We start from the raw sequence: 25132 nt of genomic DNA on the forward strand, positions 1-25132 counted from the left end.
GCCCCATGCATATACTGTATAGTAACAAATATAATATAGTACAGTACAACATACAGCATAGTACAAATGTTTACTGTCTACTTTTTAACCAATATATCTTTGTATAAATGATTAAAAAACACTGATCCCAAACTCTAGGTGGGTTCTTGCACTGTAGAATATGTGAAGGGAACAATATACGTCTTCCAGAAGCTGCATAAAGTCATATAAAAGCTTGACAGAGAAACTCATTTTTGGAGACAATTTGCATCCGTCGATTAACGGACAGCAGGAGGTCTGTGCCAGTGCCGTAAGCCTGCGACTACCCTTTAAGTCTTCAGAAATGCAGTTAAACAGATTCCTGATAAGCTAAATAAAAGAAACTAATTAAATATCATACCAAATTAAACAAGACAAAACACTAGGATGACAAGCTAATTACAGCATGTCTCAAGGACTACAGGCGCTCGCCGAGGCCCGTACTGTGATTACTCTGCCAGAGCACAGCACGAGATGGAGAAACGAGAGGATGTGTGTTGGATTTAAACATGAAAGTCTTTGAAAACAGTATTTTTTTGTGCGGATGTCTGTCTGGAAACGGTAGCTATTAAACCACTTCTGATCATTTATATACATCGCATAGACAGCAGATGGTTAACCTCTAAAAAAATGATTGCTGAACATTTTTTTTTCTCCCCCAAAAGCACAAGGATGATCCTGGGATGTGGCCAGATGGATCTTTCATCCCCAAACAGGTTTACAATTGATGAATCTGTGCGTGTCCCCACCTGCTACGTCAAACTCAATCTCCAGAGTGACTTTGCTGGTGATGCTGGAGTCTCTCAGCAGCTGATTGGTCTCCTCCAGTGTGCTGTCCTCGGTCGGGATGCCGTTTATTGACAGGATGCGATCGCCGATCTGCAGGATACCGCACCTGTGCACAGAGAGGAGATTTAGCACACTATTCCTCTTACACCGGCCAGCAGACTCGCTGTGCTGAATGCATAAAATTCTCAATAATGGACTAGCTGCAGGGAGAGACAAAAGCGGTGGTTGTACCCTCACACTGACCAGCCAACCACTTATTTCAAGCCAGCTGGCACCGTTAAATAGACATTAGTGAGAGGATGTGACATTTTAGCCAAAAATACAAACGTCCTCTTAGCTCTTGCCTCAAGGTCAGCGTTGAACAAAAACTTCTTTATTGAATTCTAAAACGGCTCATGAGCCAAACAAAAACAATTTTGCTTCTGCTTCCACAGCTAAAAACCCCAGTAAAGCTGGTCACCGTGAAGCATATGCTTCATTTTGGATGCTGAGATCTGGTGTGGGCTGCAAGCATCGCCACTAACAGAAACCAAACGCATTCAAACATGCCACATTGAGATTAGTGACAAAAACCAATGGTGGATGATGATTCTAGAGCTATGCCAGTGGGAAAAATTTAATGAGAATAATGGCTTTTATGTTTTTTTCTTTGCTTTCTTTTTTAGAGTGAACTACATTGGGATGTGAGCATGTATGCCCATATCGGGTTTGTGTTTCCATCTGTGCAATGTGATCTTTAGTGCGTTTCCAGTTCATCTCTAAAAGTTCCCAGCTGTATGTTTGAGCAACAATCAGCAGATGCCTTTGAGACATTAATGATTTTAAATGTATGTTAATGATCTCTTTTGAAGATGTTTATCAGATGTCTTCAAACAGTAATTAGAAAATTATGCTTGAACTCTTGAACGACATCTTGTACAGCACATACATAATCTTCAACTTGCATAAGTAGGCAGTTTCTTGTCAAAACTATATTATATTATATTATATTATTTTATATTATCTTATAATATATTATATTATATTATATTAATTTAATTTATATTATTTTATATTAAATTATATTATTTTATATATTATATTATTTTATATTATCTTATATTAAATTATATTATATTATATTATGTTATTTTATATTATATTATATTATATTATATTATATTATATTATATTATATTATATTAATTTAATTTAATTTAATTTAATTTAATTTATATTATTTTATATTAAATTATATTATTTTATATATTATATTATTTTATATTATCTTATATTAAATTATATTATATTATATTATATTATATTATATTATATTATATTATATTATATTATATTATATTATATTATTTTATTTAATATTATATTATATTAAATTATATTATATTATATTATATTATATTATATTATATTATATTATATTATATTATATTATATTATATTATATAAGACTTTATTTTGATGGTCCCTATTGCACATTTTGTTAATAAAAAAAGATAATTACTTCTCAATTGAGTATTAGTAGATTGTCTTCTTAATAACTGGTGATACTGCTCCTTTAACAGACATTAAACTGACTATAAGAAAACTTGCAATTACATGGCAACTTCCACTAACCCTTTTCCAACCTAACAGTCTACTTATAATCTAATGATAATTAGTTGGCATGTAGATGGAATGTAACTTAAATTCAACAATATTTGTTGAAGGGACCCTCAAAATAAAGTGATACCTTAAATTATATTATGTATTATTATATAATGTTATACGCAATAATAGCAATTTCAGTTCATAAGATATTTATGTATATATTAAAAACCACCATAATGCAAACTAACAGTTTTTTTCCCTGTAAAAAGATTGCTTTTATTCTTACTTATATAAAATAGCACTGTTCTACTGCTACTTGTTAGGTAGCTTAATATATGAAAAAGCTGCATTATTATTTTTTTCTCTGCGCTGTGAAGATGTGGGTCAAAGATGAGATGTCCTATTTTGGTGTCTGCATCAAATTACATTTACCAAAGTGACTTTACATACACAGACAGCATATTAAATCCAAGTGTCTGCTTCAACACTTCAAAAAGCCTGAACTACATTGTCATTCAGCGATGCATTGATGTAAAAAATGAAACATACTTAGTAAAATATATTAAAGAATAAGTAATACTGCTAAATTTTGTACATTTTTAATTATTAAAAACATCCTGCAGACAAATGTTAAACTGGGTGGTTTATGGATGGTGTTGAAGTATACCGTATTAACATATGCTTATTAAATACAGACTTATAAGTCATCAAATGATTCTTGTTTCTAAATATGCCAGAAAGGTTTTTAACTGAACAATGTAGTCTTTAAATCATAGTAAAATGTATGGTGCTCATTATTTTTTTGTTTCTGTTTAAGCAGGCCACATTGTAATGTGCTGTATGTAAAAAAGCACACTTATTTTAATGCTTCAAATGCGTTGACCCATATACAGTAGTTAAATTGGCAGCATCCCTTCTTTTGGTCACTAAGCAACAATAGGTCTTTATAAAATCACCACAACATTGGATGGTTTACGTCTATCACTAAAATTACAACTTCAGCTGGCAGTGAGAAGTAATTCCCGTTGTTTGGGCCAGTAATTAGAGTGAAGCCGGGATGTAAATCCTCTCAGTCGATGTGCAAGTTCACGCGGATGCCAGCTGAGGCTTCAGGTAATTATAGTTAAGTGCTCTGCTCTATCACGTAACGCCTTAGTCAATCACAACGCAAGCAGACTGGAAATCAAATCGTCACGGTCAGGCCGTTGTACATCATGTGTGATCATCGCATTATATCAATGATGAAGCTGCGGCTCTGCGGAGGACAAGTTCTAAGCGGCGCGGTGATGTAATAACTGTGGGCTTTGGGATGTGTTCAGATAATCAAAATTAGATTCGAGATTAAATATTCAAAATTCCCAAGGGGAAAGTTCACACTTCTCTGATAAGGCAAACAATTAAGCTGTGAAGAGCGCTCCGATCTGTGAAGTGGTTTCTGGAATATTAAAACCCAGAGTTTTAACTAGGTCAGATGAGGCGCTGGAGAAGCACTGGAGATTAATATAAACTGTGTTTGGAGATCGTACCGCTCTGCCGGGCTGTCTGGGTCTATGTAGGCGATGAGTGGCGGAGAGGACAGGGTTTCTGTGGCAAAGACTCCTCCCTGGAGCTGGATCCCAAAGCCCATGATGGAGTCGCTGATGAGGGTCACCTCTGTTGTTTCGGTGTGGACCACCTGCCCGGCCAGTCCAACAGTGCTGGAAGCCAGAGACACTACAGGAGGGAAATAGAGGAAAACAGGGTCACTTATGATACAATGTTTATGACGGAAACTAAGAAAACAGACCTCAATGGCATCATTAATGAAAGTACACTGTAAAAAGGGATTAGTTAAAGAATCTGAGTAAATCCATCTTTTAAAGTGATTAGTTGGCTTTACTTAAAGTGCCATGAAACCCCTTTCTTTCTGTTCAAGTTTATCTCAGAAATGAGACACAAACCGTGGGACCCATGATTTAATAGTTTAGAAAGTTAATAGTTTACAACGAAATAAACAGTAATTGAATGCCCTGCTAGATTTGTTATTCATTATTGTAAATAGACATAACCACAATTTGTTATATCATTAAAAAGATAATCATGTTTAAATAAACGCTATAAATGACGAGGACTTCTTTCCTCCTTAATCCCCTGGTCTGAATGCAGACACAGTGGATAGCAGTGCAGCAGGTCTCTTGCCCTGTCTCTTTCAACCATTAATCCTGTCGGTAATCTGGACGATTTTAAAAATAGGCGAACACAGCAGCACGGATATAGGCGATGTGTCTGAATGGTAACAAACTCAACTAATAAAATACAAAGTCCGCCATTCTCCAATTCTCGTATAGCTTCCTGACAAAAATGCTTGCTGCACACAAACAGCTTGGCTGTATTGGCCCTGACAGCATCGCGGGAAAAATCATGCAAAAAACCCGGTAGATCATGGAAACAAACTCATAACGTTGCGACCCATTATGAACGGCTAATACTGACCGGACACAGTCTCACCCAGTCATTAGGTCTCACAGCTTGGCAGGTCTGCCTTTTCCTTCAGAAAGCATGTGCTCTTATGAATAATTAAGAAGCAGGGTCTTTCCATAGGATAAGATAATTCTGCTGTGAATAATAATGAGAAACCAACGTGTCATCACTCCACTTGCAGATTTGCACTACGTCACTGGTTTTGACCACACCCCAAAAATGATTTTAAACCCGGAAGATGAAATTAGCTGACAAAAGCTCAAAAATATCACGTTTTCCCCACAATTAATGCTGACAGTGGCTAATGTTTTCCTAACTGATGCTCAACACACACAAATCTGATAAAATGTTAAAAAGTACTCGAGGGTGTCTTGAAACTTTAAAAATTATCTGCATAATTATAAAAATAACTTTAGTCAACTTAAATTACAACAGACTTTTTAAAGTCAGTGTGTTGCTTTTAAGGCAACAAATTTACTCACTTTTTTAAGTAAAGTAACCAATCACTTTTTACACTGTACAAAAAAGAAACATGGTAAATCAAGCAAATGTTGGTTAACAATACTTTAAAAGGGGTAGATTACTCAAAAACCCACATTAGTAGAACATTGATTCATAAAATAAAATATAAAAAAATGACTACTAGGACTTTGAGTAAAAGAAAACCAAAAAAAACAGACAAAGCTAAATTAATACCTGTAGCTGCTGACTTTTTTTTTTTTTTTTTTACTTTAAAAGGGTTGGTAGCCAATGACTTGTATTTAATTAAACCACAATTTTAGCTCTCCTATAATGGCCTACTTCCATAAATATTTTGAAGGGGAGTAAATTAAAAGTGAATCTTCATTTTGGGGTGAACTATCCCCTTTAAGAGTTTCCAATGGATGTTCATCTCAGAGCTTTTGTAAAAGGTCGTCAGGCTTGCGAGTTCTTTGCAGTGACTGAGCTGGATTTGTGCCCTCGCTGCAGATAAGAATTCAATATGTGCGCTAGTATCTTTGGGCCAGGTGCTCTTAGAAATAAGAAAAGGCACTTTGATATAGAGCTAGTGTATATCGCACATCAGACCACAGGGATTCGGGAAACTCTCTCTCTCTTGATAGCAGGAAATATGAGGTTGTTAGAACTTTCTTATCTCGCCGTTCTAGGTCTTAAATGACTATATTATACAGTACTTAAACATACGCTTGCTAATATGCCAAAACTGTGTGAAAGCAATGCAAAAAACTGTAAAATAATAAACATTGAGGGTGTTTTAGTATTATGTTATTTATATGCAAGTCAATTTTTAATTAATGTACTATTTATTTACTATTTAAGTAAGTTTTGGATTTTCTGTTTTCCTAAATATTTAGTTGTAATAATGAAGTTTAAAATCTGTGAATGTTTTTAATTGTCACTTTTATTTTATTTATTTATTTTTAGTTTAACTTTTTTAATTGTAGTCATTTTAGTATGGCAACATTTCAGCCAGTTGCTGAAGGTAACATTTTTAATGAATTGCTTTATAATCTTTATTTCAAACGACAACAAAATGCTGGTTTTAGTTTAAGTTAATAATAACAACATTGCCACCATTAAACAGCATTGGCAAGTTATCTGTCTTGTGATGGATGCTGGACAACGGAGTAGAGGATCCAAGTGTTTATAAAAAAGAATAGTCAGGCAGGCAAAGATCCATCATAGGAGAAAACAAGTGCATACAGAGAATCCATAGAATGGTCAGTAAACAGGCGAATGGTCAGGACAGGCGGTGAAAACACTGCGTCGCAATGTTCACTAACAGTATAACAAAGCCTTCTTTCCACTGCACACCACAAATGACAAGCGACAAACCGGAAGACATTAATTTCCAAAGGAGAGTAGACGTGGAGTTATGATCATCTCTGTATGCGGAAAATTCTAATCTGAATTGCGCTGCGGATACATTGAAATATTTTAACTCCTGCGACTAGACCGTATGCGACCGGCCGACCGGATGTGATGTATTTCAGTGTTGTCCAAACAGGTCCGTGCACATGAGATGAGAAATACCATTTTTTTTCATAATTTTTTTAAATCAGAAAAAAAGTCTATATTAAAAAAAAAAAAAAAACATTTCTATTCATAAATATTAATAAAAAAATAGATTTTTTAATGTCGTTTCCACATTCCCTCTGAAATTTTTAGCGGTTTATGAGTTTCTAGTATCCATTCATTCAACCATGGTGAATGCTTGGGGAATAAAGGCTCTAGCTTTTGTGTGTGTGTAATCAAACTGAAACAGGAACAGGTGTGGGTGTGTGGTGCATGACAGGAGTTGTAGTTGTTTTGGAGGCAGATTTGTATTTCTATAGCAATCTATATGGAATATTTAATATTTAACTTTGAAATGATTATGGAAATACAAACATATATTAATGTATTCTGTAAAATAGTTGCTTTAATTTGTTATTTTCTTTCTTTTTTAGCATTTTCCCTGTTTATTCTCATCTTATTTATATATGCATGCATTAAACTAATGAAAAATTAAGATAAAAAAAGCAATGTGCAGTGTGAAGGATGAATATTCATTGGATTGTGTTTTCAATGCTCGATTTAAAAAGGTAGAAAAACAGCCTATATGTTTGTATATATGTATTGGCAGATAAACAGCTTTGCTTCTCTCTGCCTACATAACAAACGAGTCCTTGAAAACAGATAAAGCATTGTTTTCACCTCACTGATTGAGAGCGTTTAAATATCTTACTGAAAAGCAGGCAAGCACATAAGCATAACCAATGTGATTTATTCACAGCGCTGCGCCCCATTTACAATTGTCTATATCAATAAAGTCTCATGGGATACATCTCAACTGCACAGCCACAGATTCCTAACTGGGCTGCACAAAGAGCCAATTTTGCCCATGTTTATCGACGATAGCAACTTTGAGAGATGTTTGTCCACACTGTGTGCTCTCAAAAAGGCAAGCAAAAATCCGCTTTGACACTCGAGTGCCTGTCAAACCCTTGACTGCCCAAGCCTGAACCCTCATCCCAAGCTCCAGAGAACACAGACGGTAAACAGGAGGTCTCTTTCCCCCCACGGACACATACCGGAATCTGCCTCCAGGTTATCGACGCATCCTTAAAGAGCCTGTTATACTCTAGTGTGACTTGAGAGAGAGTCTATGGGAGATTGATGAGCCTGCTCAGGGCTGAGATTTACCGCTCCAGACACCTTTATTGTTTTAAATGCGGTGACCTTTCCTCTTTTATTGGGAGTGAGGGATGAAAGAGGGAGGTTAGGGTGACGCTGATGAGAATGGGACGCCTCTTGGATGCCGAAACGCTTTCAGGGACAGGGCCACGGTGCACATCGATCAACATCAGTTTGGGACTCTTTCTTTCTGAAGTATTGGAAACAACACTGACTGGTCTTTTGGCAAATGGCTCTGGGGCCACAGACTGAGAATTGACCTGTTTCGCAGTGCTGAATGGAGAGGGGATTGAGTTAAGTGGACAGTAATTAGTCAATTACTTTAATAATAATTCAAATAACTACTCATTTGTAATGTGAGTTTTATTGTACTGCAAAAAAACTAATATGCATTTAAACATAATATATTATTAAAAAAATAAAGGATGCACTAATATACTGCAATACTATCTCTCTTACTCTAGTACTATTGATATACTGCTATTGGAGTTTTGCATGACCTTTCATTTAGATATATTCAGTAGTTTAGCAACATAACTGTTTTTTTTTTCTAGCATACTTTTTGTAATTTAGCTTTTGGTTTTAAGACATGAACTTAAATTATGCATGGCATTCAACTTTACAGTGTTTGCTAGCGCACATTGTTAGTTTTAAAGTAAACAAACAATCTATTTAAGATAATCTGCTGTTTGTTTTGGTAAACTTTAATCAAAAATCAAATAATTTGCTTCTACTCTGGAACAGGGGTCCTTTTTTTGATGATGTCAGTTTGACGGAGTGAAATATGATAAGCCACGTCTCTTCAACTATTAGTTTGCTATGAGTGAAAAATGAAGGGAGGAATGCAGAAACCCCATCCCTACTCAGTATTCCATTTCACTCGGAAATTTATCATCAGCTAACAAACTTTACACGTTTTATTTCAGCCACAAGCAAGCGCATAATTAAATATTTTTATTTAGTTTTTATATTTCAACTTTTATAAGTGATTTTTGAGTACTAGTTTTGAATAGCGAAAGCGCCACTTATGAATGAACTGCAATTAGTGCGGCACGATTCAAGCTAAAATGAGAATGATTTATTTTGCTTAAAATCAAGATCAGGGTTTTCTCACTATTCTGTAGACGTAATATAAAGGTTAATATGAGTAGGCTAATATTATTGTCAGTTCTCAAACATATGATAAAACAACAATAATAATATTGGGCCTATGTGTAGGTCTACTGTAGGTAAAATGCTAAATTTTATATAGACTTGGAATGGTGGGCTTGAACAAACTTTAAAAATGTCCTGTTTGTTAATTCACAATAAAGTGATGACATCAGAATACTACTATTCATAATTCTTAAGTTGAATTATTATATTTGACTGACAGTCAATATAATTGACTGAATCGTAGAAGCTGAATTAAGATCATGTGTAGGATCAAATCAAGATCATGATTTTTTTTTTAGATTAATCTCACAGCCCTAACTGCAATATTAAAATGACTTGTTATTTCATATTATTATACTGTATATAGTCTGCAGTGCACTTGGTTCAACACTGGTTTACGACTCCCCATGTCTGCAGCATTGAAATGGACCTGACTGTTCTTTTGGCAAATGACTGCAGACTGCTCATTGACCCGGCTGGGTGTTGTGTGATTCGCAGTGTTGCGCTGGGGTTAAGTGGAGTCTCTGGTATGTGTTGGACTTCAAAGGCTCTGACAGACAGGGAAGAACCTGAGGGTCATCGTCTGCTCATCTCTGAGAATCACCAGCCTGACTGACTCTCTCTCTCTCTCTCTCTCTCTCTAGTTCATTCACTTCCTCCTCCTCATCTTCATTTCTGCAGCTTCCCACAGACCAGTGAGTCAGCTGGAACTCCAAATCCTCACAATGAGTCAGAAGACTTTTCAAACATCTCTCTTCAGCAGAGAACAGATTTTGGCAGTTCTAACAAAATTGGAAAGTGCACCTTTGATCTTATGGATTTTGACTTGCAGCATTGTTTCAAATAACAGGACAATGTGCTTACTGTCTCTCCCTCATAGAATGTGTGTGTGCATGAATACAAACTAGAATAAATTAAATTGACTAAAAGTGACAATGAAATACATTCATTCATTTAAAATAAATGTTACTAAGAACACCAAATCAACATTATATTACATTATATTATATTATATTATATTATATTATATTATATTATATTATATTATATTATATTATATTATATTATATTATATTATATTATATTATATTATATTATAAACATAAGAACTAAAACGTCCTAGAGTATGTGTTTATGTTTATTGTTTAAACTTATATATGCATATTTTACTATTAATATTATAACTTTCTAAGCATAATTTTAATAATTCATTTCTAATAACTGATTTATTTTATCTTTGCCATGATGACAGTAAATAATATTTTACTAGATATTTTTCAAGACACTTCTATACAGCTTAAAGTGACATTTAAAGGCTTAACTAGGTTAATTAGGCAGGTTAGGATAATTAGGCAAATTATTGTATAACAATGGTTTATTCTGTAGACTATCGAAAAAATATAGCTAAAAGGGGCTAATCATTTTGACCTTAAAATGGTCTTTATAAAATTAAAAACTGCTTTTTTTCTAGCTGAAATAAAACAAATAAGACTTTCTCCAGAAGAAAAAATATTATCAGACATGTGAGACACTGTGAAAATGTCCTTACGCTGTTAAACATAATTTGGGAAATATTTAATAAAGAAAGAAAAAAAGAAAAAGAAAGGGGGGCTAATAATTCTGACTTTAACAGAGTATTTAATTCTATAAATATAATTAAACATACATATATTATTAAACAAATAAATTTTAATAACTAAAATAAAAGAATAATGTACTGTTTATATACCTTAGTAAGAGTAAATACATTTAGAAAAAAGATCTGAAAATAAGGCTTTTTTTTTTTGTTTGTTTTTTAATTATAAATCCTTGCAATTCCATGTTTTTCTTAAATTGTGTTTGAGACATCCTTAGTGCGTAGGCCCATACACCTACTCAGAGATAAACCTGAAATATTAAAAACTTATATTATTTAATTAAAAACAACATTCCAAAAAAATTAATTCAGGTATTTTTTAAACCCCTTTATACATGATAAGAATCATGCAAGCGTGACGTATTCTGGTGCACTTTACATTTGGAGGTCAAACTGTTGTGTTGGAACCTTGAATCGAATGAAATGAACTACTTTATGGTAAACAACCAATTTACATTTTTAAATAAACTATGTCTTTAAAATCCAGCAAGAAACCTCTCAAAATAGCTTATGTGCCTTTCAGAAGATAGCAGAGACCTTGCTGTCCCCACTGCTGTCCTTTAATGTAATTATATCTTTCTCCAGCAGAACATTTTAGCACCTCAACTGACAACCGCATGGAAATCATAAAGAGGACTGTAGGCATTAGCCAACAATTAAATTATGCTAATACTCTCCCGGTGAGAAGATGCGCTGCTAGTTGAGTCACAGTACATTAAACGCAGAACGGCTCGTTCCGGACCACAGAAACACAGAGGGGAATGTGAAAATTAGCATGACACCGTCTCTGACAGGGGTAAACAAGATTTCAAAAAGCTTTTTAAGAGGATCCTCAGCAGGAGAACAGGACACAACAGACTAAATGTGTCTGCTTGTGGACAAGACTGATAGTTTCACCTCGCATTCACTGCCTCATTGAGTCTGTGTTTGATCCTGCAGGAGACGCTTTTCACAAATACACAGCACTTTCTTCACAGAAATCCAGCGCTTAACCTTCAAAGAGTGTCGACTGTAAATATCAGGCTGCTGAACTAATAATTGTACATTTGTATTCATGGGTTTAAAAGCTATAAGTTTGGGCAATACTATATACTATAGTGTACAACAGACTGAACAAGATGGGCCTTGCAGGGGGCATCTGGGTGCTTAAGCTCTTGATGTATTGTCTAAAGCCTGAATGGAATATGTTGGAAAAAATAGGTTGTATAACATTTATTTTGTTATCTAAGTACTTAAAATTACCACATACATCATTTGCATTCCACTTGATGAAGCTTTTGTGTCAGGTGGGATTGTTGTCACATGTCAAGTGTTGCAAAACGGAATAGTTCCAACTCTTAATAATTGTATATTATCACAGTATAAAATGTGAGATGCTTTGGTGAATGAAATAACTTTAATCGATAAAATGTGCATCATATCAATGTAAATACATGCAAATGATTCAGAAAAAATTAAATTGTAGCTTTCTAGATATGATATAGATATCTAGACATACAGTATTTATCTACAGTAGATATGATATAATCAGTCACAACTGTTTCTATAATAGTTAAATCACAGTGATTTCATGCATCTAGCTTATTGTTTTATAGCTATATTCTACTGTAACATGCTATGTCAGTTAGCATCAGGTTCAGCTTTATTCTTATGAAAATATCTAAGATGGCTGGAAAAACACATATAGACCATTTACTGTCGCCATCATCTAAATGGTCAGTTAAAGCCTTTTTATTTTTATTCAGATCTTATTTTCATTTATTCAGCTACAGCTGGATGCCTTAATCCATATTAGGGATTGCCTGGAATTATCTACTACTTTTGTGAGACGTATATGGAATTTCTGCTTAAGAGCGCCTAGTACGAATGAAGGAGGTATTACATGCATTCAAAGTGCCACAATGCCTACATCACTTCATTTTAAGAAAAACTGAAAAACAAAATCTCGGGATTTTGGGCAGGGGGTGTTCAGCAGGGTGATTTAAAACGTCATTTTTTTTTTCTTTTTTAAAATTCCAAACATAATTTATATGAATATATGAAACAACTTTGATAATAGTCATTAAAATCAAACTGTTTTTTTTTTATTTTATTTTTTTATGTTCGATTCATGTTTTTTTTCACTTGTTTATGCTTTTGAATTGCATTATGGGCCCTGGATCTTACCTCCAAAAGCTTTTAATGTTGAAAAGGGACTCTTGTTGACATTTTTTTATAAGATTGAAGTAATATTTAGTCTGAAAAAACCTGGTAATATTTTACACACTTATTTATTTTTTATATTATTTCTTTAACAATATCTGATCTCAAACTACTAAAATCCCAATAAAAAACACTTAAATCTGCATTGTGGAAAATTCAACATCAAAAGTCGACAGAGCAGAGATAAAACTCCCATAATGCAATTTGCAAGCGTAAATAAACAGAAAACACCATGTGAATCACAAAATACAGGGCTTGTCAATTAACAGATTTTTTTTTTTGAGCGCATAATAAAATTAATTATCAATAATAACATATTAGATATATTTATTCTCCAATGAGAAGGTAAAATAGTTTAAAACACTAAACTGTTATAGGAATCAAAATTATTAGACAATTTACAATCAAATATTAATATTTTCAATTTGCAAACGTTATATGTATTTATTTTACACGAAAAAGTAAATATACTTTTAATGTTTCTAGCATTACTACAATAATCAGCATAAGAAGTAATCTGGCAAACAATAATAAAAATATCTAATTTAATAATTGTACATTGATGTTAGTAAATTAAATATATGCATTTCAATAAATAAATAAATCATTTGACAGCTACCAAATTTAGCTGTTGTGTGATGTATAATTGTATTAGTAAGAAGTTTGTAATTGTTCTTTTGAGTTTCAAGAGTTTAAAACTTTTATGCAGTAACTCTAACAACAAAATACATGGAGGATTTGCCCCTGAAAGTATCAGGACACAAAACTGCACTAGTATCAAAGCGCCCAGGAAAGCAGCAGCAGTAATGTGACCTTCTGTGTTCTGGCTCAGTGTGAGGAGATGCTTGGCATCACATCCAGACGTGTCATTGCTGTCTGATAGGTGACTTTGCAGCATGAATCTCTCTCTATTCTGTCCCTGTGAGCTGACAGCAAAGCCTCAGGAGGGACTTTTAACAAACCAATGCCACTTTGTATGCTCGGAGACGTCACTCATGCAAAGGCTGGAAGTGCTGAATCTGCAGGACTTCCTGCAATGGACTCGTCCTAACTCTTTTGGCTTGGTGCTGTATTTTGGGCAATGGGCCGCTGCGATTCGGCTGGCGCGGCCTCTATGGACAGTGAAATCAAGGTGCTGTGCAAATAGGGCTCATTTGGAGCGTCAATGAACTTCATCAAGCTTTAATTAAGCTTTCAATTTGGGCCAGTGAAGCAATGAACAATTTGCTGCCATTTGAGCTTCACAGCGGTGGGTTCAAACAAGGTGATCGCTGATAAGCTGCTAATATTCATTAGCACTTCTTCGGAAATTATCAAGTCATATTTGATTTCATTTCAGGCATTTCAGAAAAACGGTCTGGGATCAAAAGGTTTCGAAAATGCTTTTAGTTGAGCAGTGCTATTTTAGCCATTCTTTTACTTTTGGATTTATTATTGTTTAGTTTTTAGCAAAGACTGAACAGACTGAATAATCAAAATGATTACTTATTAAGTGATTGTTTAAAAAAGCCCAAATATAATTGATATGAATATCTCAAACAAATTTGGGAATAATCATTCAAATCTGTTTTCCGTAATTTAATGTTCGATTCATGTATGTTTCCCTTTTTTATGCATTTCAGTTGCATCATGGGGCCTGGATCTTACCTCCAAAAGCTTTTAATGTTGAAAAGTGACTCTTGTTGGCATTTTTATTAGTTTGAAGTGATATAGTCTGTGTTTCTTTTGTAAATTAAAGTACAAAAACCTGGTAATAAACCACCAGTACTCTTCTTAATTCATTTAAAGTGAAATGTAAACATCTGGCTGAAGCGATTGTATGATTTAGGCTAAAATCTTAGATAAAACCCAGTAAAATATTTCCATTTTCACAGGTGCTCAAAGAATGTGATTGATTGTTTATATATACTTTTAAAATGCAATTTAGAACTGTGATCTTCTTCTGAAACTTTGAAGAACAACTTCTTGTTCTGAAACCTTTTGTCACTTTTATTGACATTTTTAGCAATTTGAAACAATATCTCAGTTGCAAGCATTAATGAGCTGCATGCAACTTTGCCATTTTATAGGTGTTATAGGTTTTATATACAAGTACGATAGGGAAAACATGTATTGAACCCTTTTTCTCAGAAAACATTTCTAAAAGTGGCGTTGAAAAGTATTTAACACATGAAGAAAGGGAGGTGTACAAAGGCAGTGAAAGCCCAGGCAGCAGCTGAAATCTCTCAGTAGTTATTGAGCAACCTTGTGCCCTTCGTCATTGTAAATTAATATTAGCTGCTTCAGTGCAACATCTACATTACCAGGATGATGAAGAGGAAACCAGAGTGAATATTTCAGCAAGACAATGATCCAAAACACAGATAAGAAAACTTTCAAATGCTTTCAGAGAAAGGAAATCAAGCTGTAGAATGCCCAGCCAATCAACCAACTGAATCCAATAGAAAATACAGCATCTTTAAGCTGCCATCACTAAAAAAAATATATATTTTATATAAAAGTATTAAATACTTTCAGTAGTTCAGTACTTTTTCATTGTGTCATTTCATCATTACACAAGTATTTTTTAGATTTTTGGTTTTGTTTTATTTTTATTTTTGTATTGTTTGGGTTTTTACCAAAATCGGGTTAAATTCCATGTCAACAACTTCTTTTGTTTTTCATAAATTTCCCTGGAAAAAAAACATGCCTTGTTCAATACTTATTTATCCCGTTGTATATGAACTTCACAGTTAAATTTTCATCATCGAAAGCTGTAAGAGCAGATGCCAATGTGCTATAGTGCAATTCAAAACATTAATAAAGCTGTTAATGCTGTTAATTAACAGATGTTTGTTTTCAGTTAACTTAAACCTGGTTTATTAGTCTTAGTTTAAAGATGACCTCCTAGTCTTTCCAAGCTGTTGTTTATTTGGCTGGACAGCTGGTTTTCCTAACATGACCAGCAAAAATAAAATGCTCTTCTAAAAAGACCAAGACCAGCAAATCTTTTTTAACGCCGCATAGTAACTGCATTTATAGGACAAAACAGCCGGTCTGCAGCATTTGCCTTTTTATCTATGAATATTGTTCATTTTGATATATCACCCTCTCGTGCGCTCCTCTGATTAATCATGTTTTCATGAGTTAGAGTGAAATCAGGGCTGAGAAAAGGCTCAATACAACTATTACAGACCCATTATGAAATCATTTTTCTAAACAAACGGCGTGTATGAAGGGCCACGCACATGCTCATGGCAGTAAAACTGGAAATAAATTAGTGTAATAGACAAGATGCTCTATTTTTGCGCGGCAGGTACATTTGCCAAACACGAGCGGTGGGCATTGCAGGAGGAGCAGCTATTAAATGTGATGTTCAGAATAAGTGCAGCCAAGTCGTAGTAAGTTAAACACTTCAAAGTCTGACTAAAAACCGGACAGTTTAATTAGGCAAAGTATTTTTGGCTTTTTAAGCTCACATTCGTCTCACATCCCAGTTTAACAAGACAACTAAGCAAGCTATTTGTAGGGGGACTTTGTGCCAGTGGGGCTGTCAAATGTATTGGTGTCAAAAGACTTGATTCCAGATCCTGAGTATTAATAATAATATTACTATCATAATATTTACTATGCTATTTTTGTATTTAACTTGCAAATACTAATTTAAAATAAAATAATTTGTCATTAGGAGACTTTTTTTTAAAGGTAAAATAATTGCCATGTTTACATGCAATTTCTGACACCATGGTGCCAATGTTTTAACTTCAGAGGAGATAAGAAATCAATATTTGGTGGAATAACTCGACCACAAATTAAAAGATTTATCATGCTGACCAAAATTGCTCTAAATAACTGTTTATTTGAAGAAATGTTATCCAACCTTAATAGAATAATACAAATTGCACACCCATGGTGGTAATGTGGCTATGATGCTTAAACTATGATTATCACAGCTATTGAAACTGTCCAGATGATTTATTTCAAGACATTTCTCAGTGTTTGTTCTCAACATTTCCAATGTATATAACTAGTTTCTGTCACACTTTACAATAAGGTTCATTAGTTAATGTTAATTAATGCATTTACCAACATGAACAAACAATGAACAATACATTTACTACTGTATTTGTTCATGTTAGTTAACGTTGGTTAATGAAAATTTGTTAGTTCATGTTAACTCGTTGCATTAACTAATGTTAACAAGCATGGACTTGGATGTTAATAATGCATTAGTAAATGTTCAATTATGATTAATAAATGCTGTACATCATTGTTCATGATTAGTTCATGTTAGTAAATGCATTAACTAATGAACCTTATTTTAAAGTGTTACCCTAGTTTCTAACATGCCCAATCCTTCTACTTTGTTTTGATTCGATTTGTACAATTTTAGGCTATGAAATAACTCCAATCAGTTTATTTATTATTGATTTATTTACGTTTTCAATGGACTGTTGAAATTCTTGATTCTGATTGGCTGGCATACAATAAAGTCGTTTAACGCACAGGTAGTTCCAATCAGTTTTAATCACACTTTGAATTACATAGCCCTTGAGCATTTGTAGTAGCCAATCGAGTACACTGACCTGCGCTTCACCAAGAGCCAATGGAGATCAACCAACTCACCAATATGCTTAAAAAACATTTGTATAGAGTAGTAACCAACACAATATATTATGAGCTATTAGATATGCTCATGCCATTTACATGCACACAAGATCTCTCTTTCAAATGCTCCATCTCTGTCTGCCTATGACTGAATCAATGCATGTTCTAATTTGACATAACTGATTAAAATCAAGTCAAATACTACTTTTATTGTGTATTAATTGGTAAATGACCATGGAATAAGCATAGTAATCACACCCATTTCAACTTTACGTCGGGTGGTTCTTTGCCCCCACATCATGCATTTAAAATCCTTTAATAATTAGTGCTTTAACTTATTTTAGTTACTTGTCACGTTTTATATATTTATTAGTTAAGTTTACAGTTGAATCCATCAATATCGATATTAATTATTGTACAGTAATTTTAAGTCCAACTTTGGAACTTTTATTTCAGTATGTTAATGTACTTCCAACTGAAACACAATATAAAGTATGGGCTTTTATTTTGCACATCATAAATAATTAAAAGTAATAGAGGTGTGGTTAAGAGTATTGTGGCTGAAGACGTCAAACTGACATCAACAGAGAAGGACTGTCAATCCACACATGGAATCTAATGGTCAGACTTTAATTGAAGATTACTAAATAAATTAGTAATCTTTAAAAATTAAATAAAATTTTTTTCAGTCGATTAACTAGTACAATGTGCGCTGATAAAAAAAAAACATTGTAACTTTTGATTTCATGCAGACAGTTTTGGTTGGCCTCATTCAACATGACCCCATCCTGCATCTTAATCATCACTTTCTTAGTCAGTTTCTCTTTCTCAGCTGTCCAAACTCCACTTCCTCTGAGATCCTCAATAATCAACAACAACAACAACAATGGATACAAAAACAACGGAGAACAGAAAGTCGCAAACAAGCCGTTTGCTGGAAGTTGAACTGTGAGCACGGTCAGCGATGTGGGCCGCTGATTAACCATTTTCCAGTGCCAGGGTTTGTTTATTGGTCCTGTTGACAAAGGCTGCAGATAAACACCCCCTCATAGTCTGAAAGCATGCTCAGGTAATTATCTGCGGCAGAGGCGGCGACAGCTACGCGGCTCACTTGAAGGATATGAAATATCTTTCAGGATCTAATTACTGGCTAGCCAGAAGTGTAATTTCCCTCTTTCGCTTAGCGACGTAAGATATGGCAAAAGAACACTGAATGTGTTCAGTTCAGGTAAGTGCTATCAAACTCGCTGATCTTATTCAGATTCAAGCCCAGTGGTGAGGGGAGAGACGGAAACCATGTGCAAGAGGTCTGAATATCCAGATAAAGACAGACTATCATAGCAGAGAGTGAAAGAATAACAGACGCGTGCCCCTTCTTTAATACTGAACAACCTTGTTGCATTTATGGTGGATTTTTATTTCTTTGAGCGCCTTGACCAAGCTTCACTTTGCGTACTTGCATGCGTTTTGCATAATGTGGCATTTATGAAGGTTGGTTTCTGAATCACTGTGGGCGGTACTTTCAACCTCCTGACTTGTGCTTTGCACAAGGAATGGAGCAGGCAGCTATAAAAATTCAAAACCTGATATTAAAGTCAAGACGAGTCCTGGCCAGAGCCTGCATGGAGGTGCAGATACATTAGAGAAGTTTTACAGGAAATCAATAACCAAGCCGTTTTCTGTTTACTTCAGCCATTCTGATCCAAATGAAAGGTTTAAAGAATGAATCAAAGTGAATCTGGGCCAAGACTTTGGCAAGATGTTTTAACATTTAATTAAATAAATGAAAGTATACTGTCATACGGTACTAGTGCTTGGATAGTAACTATTTAATGAAGTACTAACATCTAATACATCAGAACTAGTATCTATTGAATGTGTATTAAAAGATTAAAAAGGTTCTAGTTCCTAAAAAATAAGAACTACTAACTGATGAATAAATAAAGTACCGTTGAATGGGGAAGATACTAGTGGTTAAAAATATGTACTAGTAGCATGAATACAGATACTAGTACAGTTTTTAGATTAAATGTTAAATTGTCTTGCTATACAGAGACCACAATCTGCTGTTCTACAGTACAATATGTAGGCTTTTATCCTTTCTGCATATTTGTATTTATTGTACTGTACAGACAGAAAAAAGAAGGCTGTGCACTTCATGACAATTTTTAGAAAGCACATGATGGTTAAAGTAGTACTTAAAAAAAAACTGTGACCAAAAGACCCTATTCCATCCGTTTGCACTCAAACTGTTTGAAAATAATGGCTTTCAAGCTTCAAAAAGGGTGCAAAGGCACCATAAAAGCATCCTAGAAGTACTCCATGCAATGGACAAAGTGGAAATGAATTAAATTCAAGTATCTATTCACTGGAAAGAAAAGTTGTTTGGAGTCAAACTGCTGAACCAGTTCACAAAACCAAATGATTCATTCCCATATCAATTCAACTCTCGAGCTGATTCAATTGGAGCAATTAGTTGTATAGACCACTTTTTTTGTGGGTTTTGCATGCAGTTTGTAGCCTTAAAGCCTTCTTTTGTGTTCAATCAAAGAAAATAAGCCACAGGGGTTTGAAATGATGTGAGGGTGAGTCATTTTTTGGTGAGTTGCTAAAAATGAAGCTTTTCTTTTTGAAATGGGTTTGAAATGCTTTGTTTCTTGATCAATAAAAAATGATTCAGGATTGATCTCTTAGATTCAGCTCGACTGCATCAAACGTACTTGAGCTCTTGTAGTCTTTCTTCTTCAGTTTGCGTCTCATCATGGTGCCGCGGGGACTTGTGGGATACATGGTGCGTGGCAGCGTGTTCATGTTGAGTGAGCTCAGACTGTAGGCACTCATGGAAGTGGGAGAGAACGATGAACCCAGAGCTGTGTGGGGGGAAAGAGAAAAACGTTTTAGCAAAAACTCTCATTATCATCTTTCAATGGTTTATTTCAAGAAAAAAAGTCTATGTGGCTATATTTTTGTTTTAAAATGTACAAACTTTGGTGTGGTTATGCCTGGCATCCAGACTGCAATTTATACTCTACTTAATGGAGTCATTTGACTATAATATGGACAAATCTGAAAGCTTTGGTTGTATATACAGTTTAAGTCAGAATTATTAGCCCCCTGAATTATAAGCAGCCCTGTTAATTTTTTTCCCCAATTTCTGTTTAACAGAGAGATTTTTTTCAACACATTTCTAAACATAATAGTTTTAATAACTCATTTCTGATAACCGATTTATTTTATCTTTGCCATGATGACTGTAAATAAAGTTTGACTAGATATTTTTCAAGACACTTTTATATACCTTAGAGTGACATTTAAAGGCCGAACTAGGTTAATTAGGTTAACTAGGCAGGTTAGGGTAATTAGGCAAGTTATTGTATAATGATGGTTTGTTCTGTAGACTATTGTAAAAGATTTTGATTAAAGGGGCTAAACATTTTATCCTTAAAATGAATTTTAAAAAATTAAAAACAGCTTTTATTCTAGCTAAAATAAAACAATTAAGACTTTCTCCAGAAATAAAAATATTATCAGATAAATAATATTTTTAAATAAAGATTATTTTAAAAATATTTTAAATTATTTATTTAAAATAAATTAATTCAAATATACATCATAAACAAATAAATCAATTAGTTTAAATTGTTTCCGAAACATTTTTTATTACATTTTCAGTATAAATCTTTCAAAATTTAAGGCTAAAGTATAAGCCCCTCTGTAAATTTCTTTGTCAACATTTTAAGTCATGATTAACAGAGCAAGGAAATGTTCATGCTTTTTCCTATAATATTTTTTTCTTCTGGACAAAGTATTGTTTCTTTTAATTTGGCTAAAATAACAGCAGTTTGTATATTAAAAATAATAAGGTGGACATTATTAGCCTCTTTCAGATTTTTTTTTCATTGAATGAATCCACTGTTGTCCAATGACTTGACAATTAACCTAACTTGCCTAGTTAACAATTAACCTACACTGTAATACCCAAAAAGTTAAAGTAACTCAAACCATTTGAGGAAACCGATTGCAACAAACCATATAAGTTCAAAAACTAACCCTAATGAGCATTGTGAACTTAATTAATATAAGTAAATAAATCCATTTGAGCACAGTAAAACCAAATACATGAAGAGAACCCAAACCAACTGAGTACTGTAAAACCCAATAAGTTAAGACAACTCAAATCATTTGAGGAAACCGATTGCTACAAACCAGTTAGTTAAAAAACTAAAATCTATGAGTAATGTGAACTTACTCCATTTAAGTTGAAGTAATGAGATATTTTATTAACTTATTACCTTCAACACTGAGTTCAAAACTCTTTTCAAATGAATCGAATTATTCATTCATTCATTCATTCATTTTCTTGTCGGCTTAGTCCCTTTATTAATCCGGGGTCGCCACAGCGGAATGAACCTCCAACTTATCCAGCAAGTTTTTATGCAGCGGATGCCCTTCCATGCGCAACACATCTCTGGGAAACATCCACACACATTCACACACACACACACACACACACACACACTACAGACAATTTAGATTACCCAATTCACCTGTACGACATGTCTTTGGACTTTGGGGGAAACCGGAGCACCCGGAGGAAACCCATGCGAATGCAGGCAGAAAATGCATACTCCACAAAGAAACGCCAACTGACCCGAGGCCGACTCAGCGACCTTCTTGCTGTGAGGCGACAGCACTACCTACTGCGCTACTGCTTCGCCCTGAGTTGAATTAACTCATTTCATGTGACAAAGTTGACTGTTGGGTTTTACAGTGTAGTTATAAGCCTTTAAATTGCACTTTAAGCTTAACAGTAGTATCTTGTAAAGACAACAGAAATGGAAAGGAATAGAAATTAGTAAATTATTAGAAAATTATTATGTTTGAAAATGTTTTGAAAAGAAATGTAAACTGTTAAACAGCACATAATATCTGATAAAGATTTAATTTCACAGAAGGGCAAAAAATTTCAACTGTACAGAAAATCTACTAGGAATAAACATCCAAGCGACATCCAAAACACTACCGGTACGTCAATTCCCTCAGATATACAGACTCGACAGCTGTGTTATTAGTTGTATTTCATGTTGTGAGTTTCAGTGAAAGAACATCTGACACCGAACGACAATTTACTTTGATTAGTGAATAAAAATAGTGCAGAATGCCATTTTCCGTATACTTTTAACGCTTTAAACATTCAAACCCCATATTCCCAACTGAACTTTTCAACCCCACTGTATCTTGACGTTTTCTAGCAATACTCAAACAACAGGTATACTGAAAATAAGAGCCACGGTTTTGTCACCCGTCGAGGAAATGCACAAAACAAATCAAAGAGCTGCAGACTGTGCCCTCGTGTTTGACACAGTGTGAACGGTGGTAAGTCTTCATCAAAGCACGTGTCTAAAAATACTCCCAATGCCTAAAAGCTACTTCTTATCACGGAGCAACCACTAAGAAGCGAATTCATAGTGATCAGATAGAAAGCTTCAAAGCCATTATTTTAGCGCTCGCACACTCACACAAATCCCAACTGGCAGAGCATTACTACTCTATAAAAATATGTTTTATTTGGCCGGGACACTGGTGATGCTGAAAACATGGCAGGATTAGAGCAGATTACAGTCTTATTTTTGCTTTGCTGTTTGAAACAGTTTGTCTGCTCTTGGCAAATTAATAGAAATTCTGTTTGTCTCTCATTTAAAATAAAAACACTAAACCATATACAGATTTAAGAGCCACATTAAAGCCTTCTGCTCCACTTGCGCATAGTAAAGGATGAGCTCTTCCTAATGCAAACATTATGGAGCTAATGTCCAGCAGTACTGGCTAATTTGTCCTTAGGGAAACAGAAAGGCAAATTAAGTAATACAATTCTTGGGAGAGTTTTTGCGCTTTCACGCATATCAAGGACACATTTATTAAAGATGGGAAAAGCCTTTGAACTCACTCAACCAAAGGGGACCGATATATATATAATCCAGAAAAAGAAAAAAAAAAGACTGTGACTAAAACGTATTGATGGAATGACAGTAAATTATGTGAAGCCACCAGGCATTGAAGTGCCCATGGCATCTTTATGACCCTACTGAATGGAGAATGTGAGACACGACTGCAAAGGTGAGAAAAGGTGCCTCAAGCGGTTTTAGCCATGTTGCTAACCTAAAAATTCAATCATATGTGTGAAATAAGGGCCAAAACAGTTCAATCGCTCCAGGTTGTCAGGTCGTTGGATAACTGGTTGCTGCAAGGGTTTTCAAACAGAAGTCAGCAGGTTTTTTTCAGTAGGTTTATGAAAATGCATATAATCAATATTGATGTTTATATAGTATAATATAAATAAGTCACTCAAGGATTTGCAAAGGACAGCAAGGACATTTTGTCATATTTAAAGTCTAAAATGACTGTTTGTTTGAGGTTTTTTCTCAAAACTTTGCATTATTTGCTTCCATTCTTGTGCTTTGCTGTAAAAATACAAACATTCATTCAAATGTTCATCGAAACCCTGGAGGGACGGATTGATGTAATATAAAACTGTTAAATTTCAATTTAACATTTCATTACATTTGATCTTATTCACATTATAGATTTGATTTAATTACAATTAAATTGGATTTCATTCTTTGTACACTTTTTTTAAACATATAATTCAGCTAGAGGCTAGATGAAATGCATGAGATTAATCAGTTATTTATTTCCTATAATCAGCCTTAGTATTAAACTAAAAGAGAGATTGATGGACAAAAAAGCTAGAAATATTTATAAAAAAAAACATATTTGCTTTTTACTTAATTCTTCTGTTATATCCACTTGTTAAGTTGATTCATATTAAGGGATATGTTTAGGCCAAGTCTATGCCGCCACTCATTTGAAATGAGAAAACGTTTGTTTATGACACTTTTTAGGCATATTACACATTTATAAACGTTTAACATTACCATTAGTTGAGCCTCCCCATAGTTTAAGCGCTGGCTTACCTAACAAACGGATTATACTTTATTGTTTAATAGGTAATACATTTTCTATAAATAGTGAGTTATATAAAACACATTGGGCTTTATCTTATCTTTATCTATCACTGGCGCATGGTCTAACAGGGTTGTGCTTATTCTCTTAATGAGTTATCAGTGTGTTTTGAGTATAATGTGCATTTAACCAATCAGAGTCTCATCTCCCATTCTCTTTAAGAGCCATTCGCTATTTACATGACAGACTTTGTGAGTGGAAAAACTGAAGGCGAGAAAACAGAGTTAAACAGACCATATGCAGTGTGAGGATAACGAATGAGCCTCCTCCATTTGGCCTCTTTACGTTACTTTTTTACTTTCGTGGAGCAAGGAAATGGTGTTGTACTCATTCCACTGAAGACAACCATTAGCCTACATATTTAATTTCATTTGTTAAGCACAAAGATTTGTTTCAGAACTATTTCTAAATTCAGTTCTAATCTGCAGCAAACAAATAAATAGACAATAATAAGTTATATCCAAATACACATCTTATTCTTATACCCTATATCATTAC

General features: G+C 34.1%; 1 protein-coding gene across 53 annotated transcripts in view; it reads right to left on the bottom strand.

Moving 5' to 3' along the window:
• Window positions 1–25132, bottom strand: part of grip1 (glutamate receptor interacting protein 1) — a 359454-nt gene that overhangs the window by 48462 nt on the left and 285860 nt on the right. For all 53 annotated transcript variants that reach the window (XM_087246975.1, XM_087246973.1, XM_087246969.1 and 50 more), the window contains 3 exons: window positions 20332–20481; window positions 3921–4107; window positions 768–913 (listed from right to left, as the gene is read on the bottom strand). In XM_087246975.1, coding sequence (XP_087103101.1) covers window positions 768–913; window positions 3921–4107; window positions 20332–20481 — 483 coding nt within the window. The remainder of the gene's footprint in view (window positions 1–767; window positions 914–3920; window positions 4108–20331; window positions 20482–25132) is intronic.

Source organism: Danio rerio, chromosome 4, assembly GCF_052040795.2.
Source record: "Danio rerio strain M-AB ecotype USA chromosome 4, GRCz13ab, whole genome shotgun sequence".
Taxonomy (NCBI): domain Eukaryota; kingdom Metazoa; phylum Chordata; class Actinopteri; order Cypriniformes; family Danionidae; genus Danio; species Danio rerio.